This window comes from Equus caballus, chromosome 21, assembly GCF_041296265.1.
Source record: "Equus caballus isolate H_3958 breed thoroughbred chromosome 21, TB-T2T, whole genome shotgun sequence".
In the NCBI taxonomy this organism is placed as follows: Eukaryota; Metazoa; Chordata; class Mammalia; order Perissodactyla; family Equidae; genus Equus; species Equus caballus.
The window spans coordinates 14,300,421-14,318,759 of record NC_091704.1 but is presented as its reverse complement, the minus strand read 5'-3'; the positions used below and the strand labels follow the sequence as shown (position 1 = coordinate 14,318,759).

The following is an 18,339-nucleotide window of genomic DNA, read 5'->3' as shown; positions in this document are numbered from 1 at the left end:
TTGTGGGGAGGAGATAATGAGTCCAGGTGCTTATCCCTGGCTGTGTCTGTTTCCATGGAGGATAGTAGATTCTGGAGCCAGGAAGCCAGGGAGTAAGCAGGGAATGAGTGTTTTGGTTTTAACCCCATATATGCTGGGTTTAATGTAGGGAAACTGATGTCAGGGTTGGTATCAGTTTTACCACACCCTGACACTGGCCTCAGGTCTCTCCCTCTCCATCTCCTTTGTTCCTGACTCACAGTGGCTCAGAGGTTTGCTCTGGAGTCTCTGTTCCTGTCCTGGGTCTGAAGCATGATCAATATTGGTGCCCTTTTAAGGAAACTAAATGTGGGAAGAGTTCAGAGCACAGATGGAATTGGCTTGTGTCACTTACTGGCTTGTGATACTCTCATCTCTCAAAGCTTTAATCTCTTCTCTGAAGACAGAGATTGGCGGTAGCCACGTCTTGTGCAGGCTCCTTGTGACAGGAAGTTAAATGAGGGGTGCATGTGAAGAACATACAGGTTCACAGTGATGTCACTTCCTTTCCCTTTAAGAGAATGTGTCTGCCTGTTTCTTCCTCTTATTTTCTCTCCTGACCAGTCAAGCAGCAACTTGGAGTAGGAAAAAAAGGAGAAATGACTTATCCGTAGCTCCAGGGAGCCCCTAAAATGGTCTTAGAGAAACAAGAATGAGTGTTAGAGTTGTGTAGCTCAGAGGTTGGCAAACTTTTTCTAGAAAGGGCCAGAGAGAAATATATTCGCTTTGTGAGCCATACCATCTCTGCTGCAATTACCCATCTCTACCTTTGTAGTTCAAAAGAAGCCATAGGCAACAAGTGAAAGAATTGTAGTGAATTTGTGCCAATAAAACTCTGTTTTACAAAACAGGCATTGGACAAGATTTGGTGGGCCGTGATATGTTGACCCCTGTTCTAGGTTGATATCCCACCCAAAGCAGGAATCTTTTCTGCAATACTATGACAGATAGAGATACTGAGTAGGCACAGAACTTCTTCCTTCCAAAATTGAAAGCATACGCATGCACACACGCACACACACACAGACACCACCTCTCCTTGAAAGAACATGTAACAGAAACCAACTTCTTCCCAAATTAAAAAAATGGAAACAGAAGGATAGTAGATACTGTCAGGGACTTGTGACCTGTCCACCTCAGAGGTCACCTTCAGGTTTGGGGGACAGATCCTGCATATGTTGATGGCTTCTTGCCTCCAACATTTGCATCTTTCTGCCTGACCAGATTCATCAGATGCCTAAGCGTGCTTGGTCCTACATGAGAAGGACTGCACATGTCAAGGGAATTAAAACCCACAGAAGCAACCCCAAGCCAATCAGATGATGGATAAATACCCATATCCTTTGCCACTCAGTGGGACAATTATGAGGCATGTTCTGTTCCGTCTCCCATAGGCCTCCAGCAGAATTGAGGCTCAATTCATTAACTCTCTCTTTACTGGCTTGCCTCCCTGCTCCATCTCACTTCTCAGCTCCTTCATCATTATTCCTGGAGTCATCTTGCACCTAAAGACTTGTCTTAGCAGTTGCTTTTAGGGGAATCCAAGTTATCAAATCAAGAAACCCAGATTCCACCAACCTAAGACAATTCTTTATTTGGCAAATTTATCCATCTATCTACCTATGAGGTCAACAGAAATCTATTAAGTCTCTTCTCTACAGATACAAGTATTATTTGCTAGATATCCTATGAGTTCATAGTCTGAGGTAGAAGGTAGGCATATAAACAAAAACTCCAACTCAATGAGATACATATTATAATTGAGTGTGAGTGCCAGGGAGAAGAGATTGGGTCTGGTCACTGCTGTATTACCAGCTCTTGGAGGAATGTGAGTGCTCAACAGATATTTGTGGGATGAAAGAATGAATAAACTGGTTAGATAATAGAAGAAAAAGGAACTCATGAAAGGGCCAGGGAATGCAATCAGAGAAGTAGTGAGGTGAGCCAGGTCTTAAAGGAGAAGGGAGTGTTTGTGTATGTGTATTGTGTGGACATATGTCTATGTGTACATATGAGTGTATACATGTGTGCGTATGAATGTGTACATATGTGTGTATGTGTACTGTATGGGCATATGTGTGGGCATATGAGTGTCTATGTGTGTGTGCAAATGTGTACATATGTGTGTGTGTACTGGGTGGGCATATGAGTGTCTACGCGTGTGTGCGAATGTGTATATGTGTGTGTATGTGTACTGTGTGGGCATATGTGTGTGTATATGAGTGTCTGTGTATGAAAATGTGTACATATGTGTATACGTGTATTATGTGAGCATGTGTGTATATGAGTGTCTACATGTGTGTGCGAATGTGTACATATGTGTGTATATGAGTGTCTACGTGTGTGAATGTGTACATATGTGTATGTGTACTGTGTGGGCATATGTGTGTATATGAATGTCTACATGTGTGTGAATGTGTACACATGCGTGTATATGTACTGTGTGGGCACATGTGTATGCATACGAGTATCTACGTGTGTATGCAAATGTGTACATATGTGTATATGTGTATTGTGTGGGCATGTGTGTGTGTATATGAATATATACGTGTGTATGTCTATTGTGTAGGCATAGGTTTGTGTGCGTATTAGCTTCCTAAGGCTGCCATTAAAAAATATCAGACAATGGGTGTCTTGAACAACAGAAATTAATTTTCTGAAAGTTCTGGAGGCTGGAAGTATCAGGTCAAGGCATCGACCTGGTTGATTTATTCAAGGCCTCTCTCTTTGACTGTTAGCTGGTGATCTTCTCTCTGTCTTCACATCGTCTTCCCTAACTGTTTGTGTCCTGATCTCCTCTTCTCATAAGGACATCAGTCATATTGGATTAGGGCCCACCCTAATGACTCCATTTGACCTTAATCACCTGTTTAAACACCTTGTCTCCAAATACAGTCACACTCTGAGGTCCTGGGGGTTAGGACTTTAACATATAAATTTTGGGGGACACAATTCAGCCCATAACATGAGTTATGTTATGCACGAGTACATATGTGTGTATGTGAATGTGTACTTATGTATCTGTATGCGTATTGTGTGGACATATGTGCATGGGTATATGTGAGTGTATATGTGTGCATGTGAATGTGTGCATTTGTGTGTGTCTATATGTTTGAGAACATTCCAGGCAGAGGAAATAGCACATGCAAAAAGTAATGCTGTATTTAGAGAATCTCGCCCCGTTTAGTTTCCGTCCACTCTAGGCCCATCTGCGTGTGTATTTGCACTTGGTTGGAACAGCACAGGACATATCATTTTCTCCTGCGCTTTCCCCTACCTAATGTTCCATGATCACTCTCCTCTCTATTGCCATGTGTCTTCATGATTACCACTTCGATGGCTGCTTAATATCCCGTGGAGTGCATAAATAAAGATTCACTTAACCTTCTTGTTACTTTTTAGAATTGTAGATAAGGCTGAGATAACCACTTACAATTTTTTCTTCTTCTTTTTTTCTTGAGGAAGATTATCCCTGAGCTAACATCTGCTGCCAATCCTCCTCTTTTTGCTGAGGAAGCCTGGCCCTGAGCTAACATCCATGCCCATCTTCCTCTACTTTATATGTGGGACGCCTGCCACAGCATGGCTTGACAAGCTGTGTGTAGGTCTGCACCCAGGATCCGAACCAGTGAACCCCAGGCCACCAAAGCAGAATGTGTGAACTTAACTGCTGTGCCACTGGGCTGGCCCCTAAATGTTTTCTTCTTTTGTTGAATTATTTCTTTATGTCAACTTTCCCGAAGTGGAATTACTGGATCAAAAGAAGAGAACATTTTTATAGGTTTTGACAAAGTCAGTACTTCCCAAAGCTTCTAACAATTTATACTGCCACCAGGAGTTTTACTGCTAGCTCATAAAACTCTGAGCTAATTGGTTAGGGTTTTAACAGCTCCCTGCAGGGCTGGTGGAATTTGCATTTCTTTGCCTGCCAGTGCAGAATAACTCCTATGTGCTGGCCTGGGGTTTGCAGAGTCTGTTTTGGGGCTTGTTGTGGGTGAGCTCTGCTTAAACAGCTTCAGAGGTGCTGAGCAGGGAGGTCTTGAAATTCAGAGCTGGGCAGTTTCAATGGGGGTAGTTTACAGGGCTAGAAGGTTCTTCCTCAGGTTAAGCTAAAATCTGCTTACTCAACATTTCTGCCTGTTGGTCCTTGCTTCACCTGAAGCCAGAAAGAGTGGCCTCTCCTTTAAGAGCATAATGTTTTCAAGGTTTATCTATGTTATAACATGCATCAGTACTTCATTTTTTTAATTGCCAAATAATATTCCATTGTATGGACAACAGTTTGCCTTTAAGTGGTAAAAGAAAGAATCAGTTTAAAGAGAAATATAAGCAAACTAACAGTACAGGGGTATGTAGACACAGCATGCCAAAGACCAAAGTCTGGGAAACTGTGACATAAAAACCCCACTTGGATATTTGCACAATCAATGTGAACAACCAGGGGCGTGTCTTCTGGGTTTGCAAACCTTCTTTAATTCTGTGGTTTGGATGGGAGGATCATTCGTTCAGTCTTCCCATCAACGCTAGCTTCACCATATTCTAGAGAACAATCGGTGGGAAAATGTTGGGTGTGGCCAGGAAATGCTCAATACGAGTTCCCTAGTCTCCTCCAGCCGTCCCCTCACCAAGAATCTGTCCAAAGGAATAGATACGTTGCCTTAAAGGGTTAAACCCACCCAGGATGGTGTTGAGCGGTTGAATGATAATTCATTTTGGTACCGTAGTGTTCTAACCCCAGAACCAGGTGCAAAATCTAAATTTTTCTCGAGTCAAGTATAATGTCAAAATTTAACATGATCTCACTTATATGTGGAATCTAAAAAAGAAAAAACCCAAAACCAAACTCATAGAAAAAGAGATCAGATTTGTGGTTACCAAAAGTGGGTGTGGGAAGAGGGGGAATAGGATGAATGTGGTCAAAAGGCACAAACTTCCAGTTGTAAGATAGATAAGTCCTAGGGACGTCATGTACAACCTGATGACTATAGCTAACACTGCTGGATGGTGATTTGAAAGTTGTTAAGAGAGTGGATCCTAAGAGTTCTCATCACAAGGAAAAAACCGTTTTTTTATTTTTCCTTTTTTGGTATCTATATGAGTTGATGTATTTAACTAAACTTATTGTGGTAATCATTTCACAAAATGTGTAAGTCAAGTCATTATGCTGTACACCTTAAACTTATACAGTGCTGTATGTCAATTATATCTCAATAAAACTGGAAAAAATGTTAAAATGCTAAAAAATTATCATTGCACAAATGTCTAGTAAAAAAATTGTACACTTTGCCAATCTTTTATCATGCCTCAGAAATTACATTCTATTCTAATAGCAACAGATTAAAACTGGTGAATTCACTTACATAGATTACATACTGTAGGTCCATTTCTACTACTTTATAATCACTGATAATTACACCCTGTAGCAATCAGAGTTGTCAGGGAAACGAAAACTACCCCAGTTGTTATTTTCATTTATTTTTAATAAATTCTTCATTTTGGAATACATTTAGTTGCAAAAATAATACAGGGAGTTCCTGTTCTATTCTTTTAATGTTAACATCTTATGTAACCAGGGTACATTCATTAAAACTAACATTGACACAGTTCTGTCTGAACTCCAGACTTTATTCAGAGTTCGCCAGTTTCCTTACGAATGTCCTTTTTCTGTTGCAGGATCCAGTGCAGGATACCACGTTGCATTTAGCGATCTTGTTTCTTTATTCTCCTCTGATCCATGACAGTTTCTCTGCCTTTTCCTGTTTTTCATGAACTTGATGGTTTTAAAGAGTAGTGATAAGGTATTAGAATGCCCTTCAATTTAGGTTTACCTGAAGTTTTCTCATTGTTAGCATGGGGTTATGGAATTTTGGGAAGAGAACGCCCCATTTATTTATTTCTCAAAAACTAAACTCTAGACTTTATTAAGGTTTTATGAATTTTTCCATTCTTGCCCTCTTTCTGTCCCAAGCTCCAGTCCAGGTTACCACATTGTGTTTGTCTATCTCCCCAGTCTCCTTCAGTTGGTGATAGTTACTCAGTCTCTCCTTATTCTTTATGAACTTGACAGTCTTGAGGAGGACTGGCCAGCTATCCTTTAGTTGTCAACCAGTCTGAATTTGTCTGATGCTTTTCTCATGATTAGATGGGGTTGTGGGTTTATGGAAAGAATACCCCAGAGGTGAAATGCTCTTTAATTACATCGTATCAGAGGGTACACAAAATCCATATGAATCCCTGTTGATGTTAACCTTCTTCATTTGGTTAAGGTAGTTTTCTTCACTTTAAAGGACTCAAGAAAATTTTTAAACAAGTTTATTGAAATATAATTTGCATACCATACAATTTACCCACTTAAAGTGTATAATTCATCATTTTTTGTATATTACATTATTATTTTTCTCCCAGTTTTATTGAGAAATAATTGACATGCATCACTGTGTAAGTTTAAGGGGTACAGCATGATGGTTTGATTTACATATATTGTGAAATAATTACCACAGTGGGTTTAGTTAACATCCATTGTCTCGTGTAGATAGCACCACCTCCTCTTATACCTTAAATTACATTTCCTCAGTAAAAACTTGCCTTCCCATCCAAAGTTAATCATGCTCTCTATTCAAAAAGCACTCTGTTAGTAATGTGCAAGGGCACTAACTCTATTTTTCTTTGGGTGAGCAGTTATTTACATTATTAATTTTTAAAAATTGCAGTAAAATATATATAATGTAAAATTTGCCATTTTAATCTTTTTTTTTTTTTTTGGTGAGGAAGATTCTGCCTGAGCTAACATCTGTGCCGATCTTCCTGTATTCTTTTTTTCAGTCTTCCTGTATTTTGCATGTGGGGTGCCTACACGGTGTGGCTGATGAGTGGAGTAGGTCTGCGCCCAGGATCCGAACCCGTGAACCTTGGCCGCCAAAGCAGAGCATGTGGAACTTTAACCACTCAGCCACAGGGCCAGCCCCCCATTTTAACCATTTTTAAGTGTAAAGTTCAGTGGAATGAATTATATTCATGATATTGTGCAACCAACAGGGCTATGTACTTCCAAAACGTTTTCATCACCACAAACAGAAACTCTGTAATCATTAAACAAGAGCTCCTCATTCCCCCTGCCTCCAGCCCCTGGTAACCTCGAATATACTTTCTGTCTCTATGAATTTGCCTATTCTGGATACCTCAGATAAGTGGAATCATGCAATATATGTGCTTTTGTGTCTGGCTTATTTCACTTAGCACATTTTCAAGATTCATTCATGTTGTAGAAGCACTCAAGGTATTTTTTTAAGTTAATTTTTATTGAGTTTATGATAGTTTACAATCTTGTGAAATTTCAGTTGTACATTATTGTTTGTCAGTCCTGTTGTAGGTGCACCCCTTCACCCTTTGTGCCCACCCCCTCTTCCCCTGGTAGCCACTAATCTGTTCTCTTTGGCTGCATTTTTAAATTCCTCATGTGAGTGGAGTCATACAGAGATTGTCTTTCTCTATCTGGCTTATTTCACTTAACATAATTCCCTCAAGGTCCATCCATGTTGTTGTGAATGGGATGATTTTATTCTTTTTAATAGCTGAGTAGTATTTCATTGCATACATATACCATATCTTCTTTGCTCAGTCATCAGTTGATGGGCACTTAGGTTGCTTACACATCTTGGATATTGTAAATAATGCTTCAATGAACATACGGGTGCATGGGACTTTTGGAAGCACTCAAGATATTTTAAGAGAGGGCATTGAATGTGTGGATTCTGGATGACCAGAAAGATAAGAAAGCCCTACTAGAGTTGAAACAGGGAGGGTTTCTGTGGAATCAACTGAGCAGCCTAGGCCTGAAAAAGAAGGGAATAGCTGTGGTTACCGGACCCTACAAGCTTAGATGAGGGAATGGAGGATACCATGTGGATCTGGCACCCATTCCTCTGAGGAGGCGTTGCTCACCAGCTGGTCCTGGTATATTTGAGGGGGCACAGTGATGCTTGTTTTGCACGTGGGCCAAGAAAGTTGAATAATGGAATGACCTGATGCTGCTGGTCACCAACATGGGAAGAGCCAAGTCGTGTGTCCCTCTTCCTTCTTCCTGTCTCCCTCTTGTATCTGATATTGTTAGAACATAACAAGAAGCCACCTGGGCATAAGGAGCTCACCTTGAGGCCATAGTGTGGACTGTGGGCAAGGAGCTACACAGGAGGGCGATTGGTTTAATTAATCGGCCGAGATAAGGGTGACTTCATTTCCTATAACTGATCATCTGGAAGAGCAACTTCATAAGCAGCCGAAATGTTTTACCCTCTAAATAACTCAGCCAGTCAGAAAGAAGGCAGACCGGTTTGTATTCCCAGTTCTCAAAGCTGGATGTCCGCGCCCTTTCCTGTCTTGGGCTGAACTGAGGCCTTTAGATGGCTTAGGCCATCAGTTCCTTGTGCCTCCTTTGTTAGTGGATATACTTTAAAAATTAAAAAAAACTTGGTGATTAAGAATTTTCCCAGCTTTATTGAGATAGTATTGACATGTAACATTGTGGAAGTTTAAGGTGTGCAATGTGATGATTTGATACGTGCGTATAATGCAAAATGCTTAAGTGGATAAACTTTTAACGTGGCTCAGCATAAACTACTCATAAATATAGGAAATAGATTTGTTTTTATCTCATGGAGGCTTTGAATTTCCTGTTTGGCTGCTGGGGACCTTGGAGCATCTTTCATTGTAATGTGTACTTCTTAGACCTGGCTCCTCCACTTTAGGCTGCAGTTTTGCTTGTCATATCAGTCAGCGTAGGTTAGGTTATGCTGTAGTAACAAATCGTCCCCTGAAGCTCACTGGCTTATGGCAACAGAAATCTAGTCTTGAAGCCTTTAAATGGAGGAGCTAGATTATAAATAAATAATCACAAAACTAAAGACATAATTTTAAAGCATGACTTGTGGTTGGAAGAAAAAGCCCACAGAGAACTGTAAGTGTTGGTCTCGTCTGGGGTGATGAACAAGGAGACTCCCTGAAGAAATGATACTGGAGCTTTAAAATGGAGGATGAAGAGGTGGTTGGGTGGAATGATCTAGGCAGAGGTACCTGAGGTGGGAAAAAAAGAAGGCCAAAGTGGCCGGGACAAAAAAAGTGAAGGGTTAGAGATGAGAACCTAGAAGTCAAATTAAGACTTTTTACTCATCCAAAGAAGAGTGGGAAACCACCGAAAGACTCTAAAAAGTCATGCAGCAGGTCGGATTTCCATTTCAAAATAACTATTCTGGCTGCTGTTGGAAAATGACCCGGAGAACAGAGGTGGACAGAGGTGGACTTGCTGTGAAGTGAACACAGCATGAACAGCAGGACTCTCACTTTACGGACCCTCCAAGGCCCTGGAGAGACTGAGAATCTGCTTATGTGGCTGTACTAACTCCGTGTTGGTATTCTCGTATTTTTCTTAAGGAGGAACTCCTCCCGCACCAATCATACAGGTCCTGCAAAACCTGGATCTGCCTTGGATGCTCAGTAATAAACTTCCAGGATGAACTTTTCAGTCCTCACTTGGGGGAAATCCTTAATCAGGGGTCTTGAAGAACTAAGCCATGGATTTCAGTGCTGTGTCACCTGTTGTGTCAGGTGTGGTTCTTGGTGGTGACCAACTCCGGCTGACTTCAGCAAAATGGGAATTTGTTGGAAGGATATTAAGGCAGGAGTTGGCACACTTTTTCTGTAAAGGGCCAGGCAGTAAATGTTTTTGGCTTTGCAGGCCGTGTGCTGTCTGTTGTAACTACTCAAGTCTGCTGTTGCAGGGCAAAGGTAGAAATTGACAATATGTAATGAATGAGCTTGACTGTGTGCCAATAAAGCTTTATTTGTGAAAACAGGCTGCAGGCTGGATTTGGTGAGTCGGCCATCATTTGCTGACCCCTGTATTCAGAGACTCCAGAATCATGGGGTGTTTGGACCACAGGTTTATACATGGTGGGTGTATAAGACTGAGTATATGCATCATCCAAGATCTACTTGGCCCTGTGTACTCACGCCTGTCTCAGCCACTTGCTCTGCTATTCCCTTGGATAAAGCCCCAGCTGCTGCCATGGCTGATACCGTAGAATGAGGAGCCCTGGTTTTACTACTTAAGAACTTGGTGACCCTAGAGAAGTCACTCCCCAGTGAAGGGGTTCAACAGGATCAGGCCTGACGTACCTATGCTTCCTGTGGGCTGAGAGGAGAAAGACTTTGAGGCCACACCCGAGTTCCACAGGAAAGAAGATGTGTTCGATTAGTCATGTCTGCCATGGACACCTGGATAGAGAGAGATGGCACACTTGCTAAATATTTGTGATCCTGTAACTAGCTGATCTCCAAGGTCCTCTAGGGTTCTGAGAAGCTACAGTTCTGTGTCTGGAGGCTTCCTTTGGAGGATTCTGGAGATGGAACAATCATGCAAAATATAGCCACTTGGCATGGAAACGTGGCTTGTAACTTTACAAAATCCCAAGATATCTGCTTTTATGAAAGAGAAGGGAGGAGGCTCTGGATTCTCTGGGAACAATAGACACACCTGGGAGGTAGCTGACCATTGGGAAAAAGAAGTCAAACCCATAACACCTTTCACATCAGCCCACCAGCTTAAGCACAGAGGCAAGATTCCAACACATATTTTTAAACTTTGACAACTGTTTATTGAACACCCATTATGTTCATCAAAGACTTGCCCCCTGCCCTTAAGAAACTGCAATCGTCAGTGTCTCATCCTGGGCCAGAGAGTGGAATCAACTAGAAAGAATATTGGGAGTGGCTCTCCGGAATAAGTAGAGGTGGGACGTAGTGGAAAGGGGTGAAGGGAGACAGAAGGCACTCTAGCTTGGCAAAGGGAGGATGAGTATGAGGACATTATTTCTGTTGGAAGAGTGAATTCACGGAGCGGAAGATGGGGAATGAATTTAGCTGATGGCTGGTAGGAGATGGAATTGTAAGGGTGTGAGAAATCAGGATGTGAAGTTTGACCTTGGTCTGTAAATAGTGGGGTGCTGCTGTGTCTTCCTGAGTGTTCTAGGAAGATCGAGACTTGTTGATGGTGTGGAGAGCAGATGAGGGATGAGATGGGCAGAGAGGCAAGGAAGGCAGCAGGTGCAAAGACCCAGACGTGAGAGGATGGGACTTGAGCCTGAAGAGCGACGTGTAAGAGATGAGAAGACAGATATGAAAACTGTTTCAAAGTCAGACTGGGCTGGTTGTGGTGGTTAGTGGCATATGAAGATGGAAGAAGAGGAAAGTCATAGAAAACTACGAAATTCTGAACCTAGGGTCTGAGGTCCAGAGTGTCAGGGAACACTTGGAGGAGGGGCCTGCAAGGAAGGACTCCTCTTTAGCCATGAATTTTCAATGATGGCAGATATGCCCACAGGCTATTTGACTGGGAAAGGTCAGGGCTGGAGATGGGGAGACGTGCATCAGAGACTCGGAAGGCAGTGCATCTGCTCCAAATTCCAGCCCAGTGCCGAAATCCCAGCGAGGCAACCTTGACTGCTGGTTATCACAGATCCTTAAGAGTCTTCCAGGGACCTTCTACCTCTAAGGTAGGGAGAACTTTTATCAGGCAGTTCCTCTAATCAGAAAAGTTGTCTGATGGGTCAAGGCTTAGCTGGCAGGGGCAAGGGAGCTGGATTGGAAGCCAGACCTGGACCCTCCCAGTGACTCACTGTATGGCGTTTGACAAGCCATTTAACCTCTCTGGGCCTCTATCACACTGTCTGAAATATAGCAGGTGACACTAGGGGATTTGCCATAGCTCCAATGTACTCTGATTCGGTGGTTGAAAGTTGAAACCGTGAGAACGAATGAGCAGATGGATTTTCTTGGAGAGAGAGCAGAGTGCAGTGTGTGTGTGTGTGTGCATGGCATTAATTGGGAGGGAGAGACCCAGAAATGGAGGAGGCAGCTCCGTTAGCCAGAGAAAGCTCATGAGCTAGAAGGAGAATTGTGTCAAGGCACCAGCGTGCTAAGCCAAGGAAGAAGGATCTTGGCGAGAGAACAATTTTTGTCTTACTGAATTTCCAGGGTTGGAAGGGAGTCTCTGGGAGAGGGGGATGGATGTGGTTCTCAGGAGGACATTACAACTCCGGGTGAGACTCAGGAGCCAGCCAGGGTTTGGTTGGGGTGGGAGGTGGTGAGTGGGCATTGGTTTATCGATGGAAAGTCTTGAGCCTTGTGCAGTTACATTTGCATAGGTATGATTCATGGGAGAAAGCAGAGGTTGTCAGCTGAAAATAGGAGCAGAAATTAGGGTAAGTGAATAGGCTCTTAGGTTGCATTGATAGAGGTAGAGATTCCAGCCTGAGGGAGGTGCTGTTAATGTTACCACCATGCCTTGTGCTCAGTTTTACCTGGCTTGTTCTGAGAAGGACAGGAATGGATTGGAGGAGGGCCTGCATGAGGGATGTGATGAAAGAGGGGCTGGTGCCATTTGGCCTTGGGGAAAGAAAACTTTGGGAAAGTGGTGAAGCCGCCTCTAAATATCTGTGGGGCAGAGAGAGGACCTGAAAGAGAGCCCCTGCTACCCTTTCTACTTCTACTGCAGATAAAGCCGTTTCCGAAGGGTGCTTTGGATTTCGGGGTTCACTTTCCTCGTTCTTCCTTCCTGAACCAGCTCTGCCTCAGCCATCCGCCGGGTCACCTGCAGCAACAGAGGTGGTCAGCTTGGGCCTGGGTCACTGCGGGGGCTGGGGTAATGGGCTTACGAGGAGAAGGTTAGAGAACAGGGCGGGCGGGTCTCCATGTCCTAAGATGGGAGACCTTTATTGTCTCATCTTGAATTATAATCTCTATGGAATCACTGGTTGCACATTCTTGTTATGTTTTTTCCCTAATCCACCATAAAAGCACATAACCATTGGAAGAAAAAAGTGCTCAAACATTGGTTAAACCTGAGGATTTTGTTCACAGAAATTTGCGCGTGTTTCGTCTAAATCATGGCACACACCGTGGGCTTTGACATTCCCTGCTTTAGGGAAAGTCGTTGCTGGGAGATGAGCATCCTAGTTCCTGTGTTGGGACTCAGATTGGATTTGGGGCTGCGGCGGGGGAGGGGGAAAAGCAGGAAGGTGTGAAGAGGCTCAGCCCACTGTTGTTGCTCCCTGCTCAGGCTGGGTAGGGGTTCCAGGTACCTCGTTCCAACTCACCTCCGTCAGCAGCTCCAGGATGGGGCCTCTCCTCTCTGTGAACACATCAACCAGTGTCTGGATGAAGCAGGAGCCCTCCTTGTCATGTCTGTAGGCGATGTACCCTGGGGATTTCAGAAAAGCGGGCTCAGGGGAGCTCCCACAGGGGGCAGGCGGGTGGGGGGGTGTGTGGTGCAGGAGGCCCTGAAAGAGGGTGGGTCCTGGAAGAGCGTCTCGGGGGTCAGGAGCGGTGGGTGAGGCCTAGGAGCAGAAGGCCACCCCGTCAGCTGGGAGTCATACCCTCCACGGTGGAGTAGATGTGGAGTGTGTCCGTGTACGTTGGGATGGTTTCGGGACTGTCTTTTGCGATCATCATGATGTCATCTGAGCCTACTGTTTCACCAGGGTCCCTTTGTTCTGAAGCATCGAGGAGAGGAAGAGGCCAAGTCAGAAAGAAGATAGGAAAAGGGGAAGGCCACAAGACAGATTGGCGATGAAGGCTCAGCCGGGGCACCGGATCTAGGATGGGGCTGGACCAGGAGCACAAGCTCTGTGGTCCTGGCTCTGTCCCCACCTCCTCGACAGGCCTGCACGATGTACACCTTGGGCCTGGCTTTCAGGGCTTGGCAATTCTTGTTGTTCAGAACCTCGAAGAGGCTCTCCAGCTCAACCATCTGCTCGTCCTCCCCTTTGAGACGACCTTCCACCCCGTGTGCCATGAGCACCACAAAAGCACAGCTCACGAGGTCTTCCCGGGCATCCATGGCCTGCTGGAATTTTTCCAATTCTTCCTGGAATTGCTGGAGTGAGAGGAATGGCCAGACTCAGGTGTGGCCCCAGAGCCCACTTTTCTGGTCCAGCCCCTCCCCGCTGGCCTGGGGCTGGTTGCACGATACCTGGGCGGTGGGGTCCCTCTTCGTGGTGCTCTCAAACCCCAGCTGCTGGAACATGCGCTCCAGGGCATCCAGGTCCGCCTCTGAACCTTCCCGGGCTTTGGTGACGCACAGCGTCAGGGCCAAGCGGGCGCCTGACATGTCGTATGCCTCCTGGGCCAAGAGATGACAAAAATCCTCAGATGAGGAGGGAGGTCAAGGAGAAGCAGGTGGTGTGTTCCAAAGAGGCTTGGGGTTGGGGTTGCCGGGTTAAATATGGGATGGTCAGTTATACTCAAATTTCAGATTAAAAAATTTAAGTTTTTTAGCATAAGTAAAACCCATATATTTCATGGGATATACTTTTACTACAAATTATTTGTTATTGATCTGAAATTCAGATTTGACTGGGCATCCATTATTTTTATTTGCCGAATCTGGCGACTCAACCTGGGTTCTGGCTCTGTTTTATCCGTGTGTGAACTTGGGCAAGTCACTGCTCCTAGCTGAGCCTCAGTTTCCAAATATGGACCATGGGTGTGTGTGTGTGTGATTTTAAAGTCCTTTCCAGTTGTCACACTTGGTGGCTTTGTCTCTCTTCATTCTTCCCAAAAGCGTTCCGAGCGTTACTTTCTCGCTTGTAGAGGTCTTAGAATTTCTGAAGCTAATACTGAGACCCTATCTCATGCTGTCTGAGGAAGAAGGATATGGGGGTCAAAATTCTTTTTCAGAAGAGGAGTAGGATCCTGGGCAGCGCAGTGATGAGAATTTGATCGCTGAAACAGATGTCTCAGGGTTCCCCCAGACTTGGGTTCCATCTCTGAGTGATTTTCTCTGTCTGAATGATCACATAGCACCCTATAGCTCTGAATCCAGGTCATGACTTTTCACCCCCTCCACTGTCTCTGAAGCATTATGCTCCTCACGTCCCTCCACAGATGCTCCCGCCCGTCACCCCCAACCCGCACCCAGCCCACCTCTTCCAAGGGCCGAGGATTGCTCATGTTTCCTCTGACTCTGAGTGGCTTTCAGCACCGTTGGCTGATCCTGGGGGGTGAAGAGAAGATAGATTGAAGGTCTCCAAAGGAAGGAAGAGGGGCGCATGGGACAGACTAGTTTGTTTGTCTGAATTTTGAGGCTATATAAGATGCCAGTGGTGGGGACTTGGTTTATGGTCAGACCTGGGGAAGAGATGACAGTCCACAAAGTGTGTCCTCCTTAATGTGACACTCCAATGGTGTCTTCCATCCCTGGATGTCCAGAGCCCCTGCTAGGCCTGCCCCACAATGCCACCTATGTGAGACTTTCCCTACCCTTCCCTCCAGACACTCGCCAGCCTGTGACAGACTGGACATCCCCCTGAAGACCCTGGACTGATGAGGGGCCAGTGGCCCCGTGGGCTCCCCTCTGCCAACCAGGAGTGGCTGTCTGGGGAGACATCAACAAGGAGATGCTTTGGGGTTGGGTTTAAAATGAGAATGTCATCAAAGTGGTAACACTACTTTGAAACTGTCCCAGTGGGTCTCTGATCCGAACAAGTTAATCCAGCTCCCTCTGTCTGCCTCGAGCCTGAACATCTGTCCAATTTCTTCATTCTAATCTCTGAGTCCTATTCTACTCTCTGGCTGAACAGAATGACTTCTGCCGTATTCTTGGGGTTTTCTCATCTCCTTGTTTTTTCTTACACTTCCTCCTCAGCTTGGAATGCTTCTTTACCAATTTGGGTGGCATAATGTCTGCTATGCCTTCCCCCACCGTTCACTCATCCATCGATCGATCCATCCATCCATCCACCTTATCCATCCAACCACTCATACATCTATCTATCCAGAAAATATTTTCTGGGAGCCTACTATGTGCTAGACACTGGGAATACACTCTGTAAGACAGACATGCTCCCTGCCCTCATGTAGCTCTAGTTTATGACAGAAATGAACATCCTCTCTGTCTCTCTTTTTCTCTTACACACACACACACACATGCACACGTGCAATGGAGCCAGTGCTGTGAGGACAGAGGAACCAAATACTGTGAGAGAGAGTGGAAGGAGCATGGACTCTGGAGCCAGACACACCAGGATGGAGTCCTGCCTCTGGCCCCTGCCCAGCTAGGGAACTTGAGCATCGGACTCTCCTCTCTGAGTCTTGGTTTTTCCATCTGAAAAGGACCTTGAAAGAGTGCTAGATGCCTTTCAACAATCTAGCAAGGTAGATTTTATGATCCCTGTTAACTCACTGGAAGTTACTTCTCCCTTTTTCCAGACTCTTTATGCTTGCATTACAGCAGAGCTTTTGGTTGAGTAAACAAATAAAAAACAAATGAACAAATGAAAGGAAGGATGAATGGATGCAAATTTCTTAAGTTCTCCCCAAACTGGCCAGAGCATCCATTCGTGAAGGGAGAGGGGGAGAATGAGAAGGAGAGAGAGATTGAGATTGAGATTGAGAGAGAGAAGGACTGATATCTGCCAAGTCACTTACCGGCTCCAGAACCAGCTGCTCCCTAAAGCCAGGCCGAGTCTTGTCACTCTCCTCGTTGCCAACAGCCACTGAGGAGGGGTCAGGCCCACCTGCTGACCTCAGAGAAGAGGCTGACAGTGCGGGACCATCCCAGGTTTCCCCTGAGAGGCCTGTCTATGAATTGGGCAGCACAGCCATCTGGCCCTTTATTTCCAGCAAGTTTTCTGTCACTTGAGAAACCTCATGATGGGAGGGACACACCCTTGGCACAGACTTTGTGAAGAAATGGAGCCAAACGCCCGCGGAATGAGTCACGGCAAAGCTCAGCCAACATCCCCTGGGTAAGAAGGCTGAGACAGAGTACTCAAATCGGCCAGGGCTTTTATGCCAGCCTAACCACAAAGCACTCCCCAGGTCCAGTTCATCCGGCTATCATCAATCCATCATTTCCGCCATGATGTCCACTTCCATCCCTTCCACATTCAACTGTGAGATAGCACCAGTTTCACTTTTTATTAACTCATCGAGTGTTCAACAGCCCCAAGATATCAGCATCGTTGCTCCCATTTTTCAGAAGAGGCAACTGAGATTCACAGAGGTGAAATGACTGCCGAGGTCACTCCACCAGTAATCGGCATAGTTGGCATTCAGATCCAGGAGGGTCCAGCCCCACACGGTCCAATCCAACTGCCTTAACTGATGCTTTACAGCTCCTCGGCCTCTGTCTTCTCTTCCTCGTGACCTTCCTCCTGTATTCCTTTTCAACCTTTATTTCACTTCACTTCAATTCATTTTATATTAACAGCTTTGAAGAGATATAATTCACATACCATACAATTCACCCATTTAAGGTATGCAATTCAATCCTTTTTACTATATTTTCAGTTGCAACCATCACCACAGTCAGTTTTAGACCATTTTCACCACCTCAAAAATAAACCCTCTACCCTTTAGTGATTGCCCCCATACCTCCCAGCCCCTGGCAACCACCAATCTACCTTCTGTCTCTATAGATTTCCCTATTAGGGACGTTTCACATGAATGGAATCATATATGTGGTCTTTTGTGTTTGGCTTCTCTCACTTAGCATGACGTTTTTAAGGTTCATCCATGTTGAGGCATATATCACTACATCATTTTTTAAAATAGCTGAATAATATTCCATTCTATGGATATACCTCATTTTGTTTATCCGTCCATCCATTAATGGATATTTGGGTTATTTCCACCTTCTGGCTATTATGAATGATGTTGCTATAAACATTAGCATGTAAGTCTTTCTGTGGATTTGTTTTCATTTCTCTTGGACTTACACCTAGAAGTGGAATATTCAAACAATACTGAAATATATTCAGAAAAACTAGAACATTCCCACAAAATGCTACAACCAGCTGTTGAAAACAGTATGGTGGTTCCTCAAAAATTAAATCTAGAATTACCATTTGATACAGCAATTTTCACTTTGGAGTATATACACAAAGGAATTAAAAAGAGGGACTCGAAGAGATATTGGTACACCAGTGTTCACAGCAGCATTATTCACAGCAGCCAAAAGGTGGAGACAACCCAAATGTCCACTGACAGAGAAATGGATAAACAAAATGTGGCGTATACATACAATGGGATATTTTTCAGCCTTAACAAGGAAGGGAATTCTGACACACGCCACAACATAGATGAATCTTGAGGACATTAGGCTGAGTGAAATAAGCCAGACACAAAAAAACAAATACTGTGTGATCCCACTCATATGAGGTGCCTAGAGGAGTCAGATTCATAGAGACAGAAAGTAGGATGGTGGGGCCAGGGGCTGGGGGAGGGGCATGGGGAGTTAGTGTGTCCTGAGGACAGAGTTTCAGTTTT

At 44.5% G+C, this 18,339-nt stretch overlaps 1 protein-coding gene and 1 long non-coding RNA gene across 3 annotated transcripts in view; one reads left to right on the top strand and one right to left on the bottom strand.

The window, feature by feature from the left end:
• The window catches only part of LOC111769623 (uncharacterized), an 86,090-nt gene that overhangs the window by 54,014 nt on the left and 13,737 nt on the right, over positions 1 to 18,339 (top strand). The gene's annotated exons all lie outside the window — the stretch shown is intronic.
• CASP14 (caspase 14) lies at positions 10,645 to 16,998 on the bottom strand. Of its 2 annotated transcripts, XM_001499141.5 has the most exons (7): positions 16,498 to 16,998; positions 14,995 to 15,064; positions 14,042 to 14,191; positions 13,720 to 13,945; positions 13,446 to 13,562; positions 13,167 to 13,270; positions 10,645 to 12,661 (listed from the first exon to the last, which is right to left on the bottom strand). In XM_001499141.5, the coding sequence occupies exons 2-7, from the start codon at positions 15,019 to 15,021 to the stop codon at positions 12,557 to 12,559; spliced, it is 729 nt and encodes a 242-aa protein (XP_001499191.1). In that variant the 5' UTR covers positions 15,022 to 15,064; positions 16,498 to 16,998; the 3' UTR covers positions 10,645 to 12,556. The 2 variants fall into 2 exon arrangements, with proteins under 2 accessions (XP_001499191.1, XP_070102597.1); XM_070246496.1 differs by lacking the exon at positions 14,995 to 15,064 and having other exon boundaries at positions 16,498 to 16,833.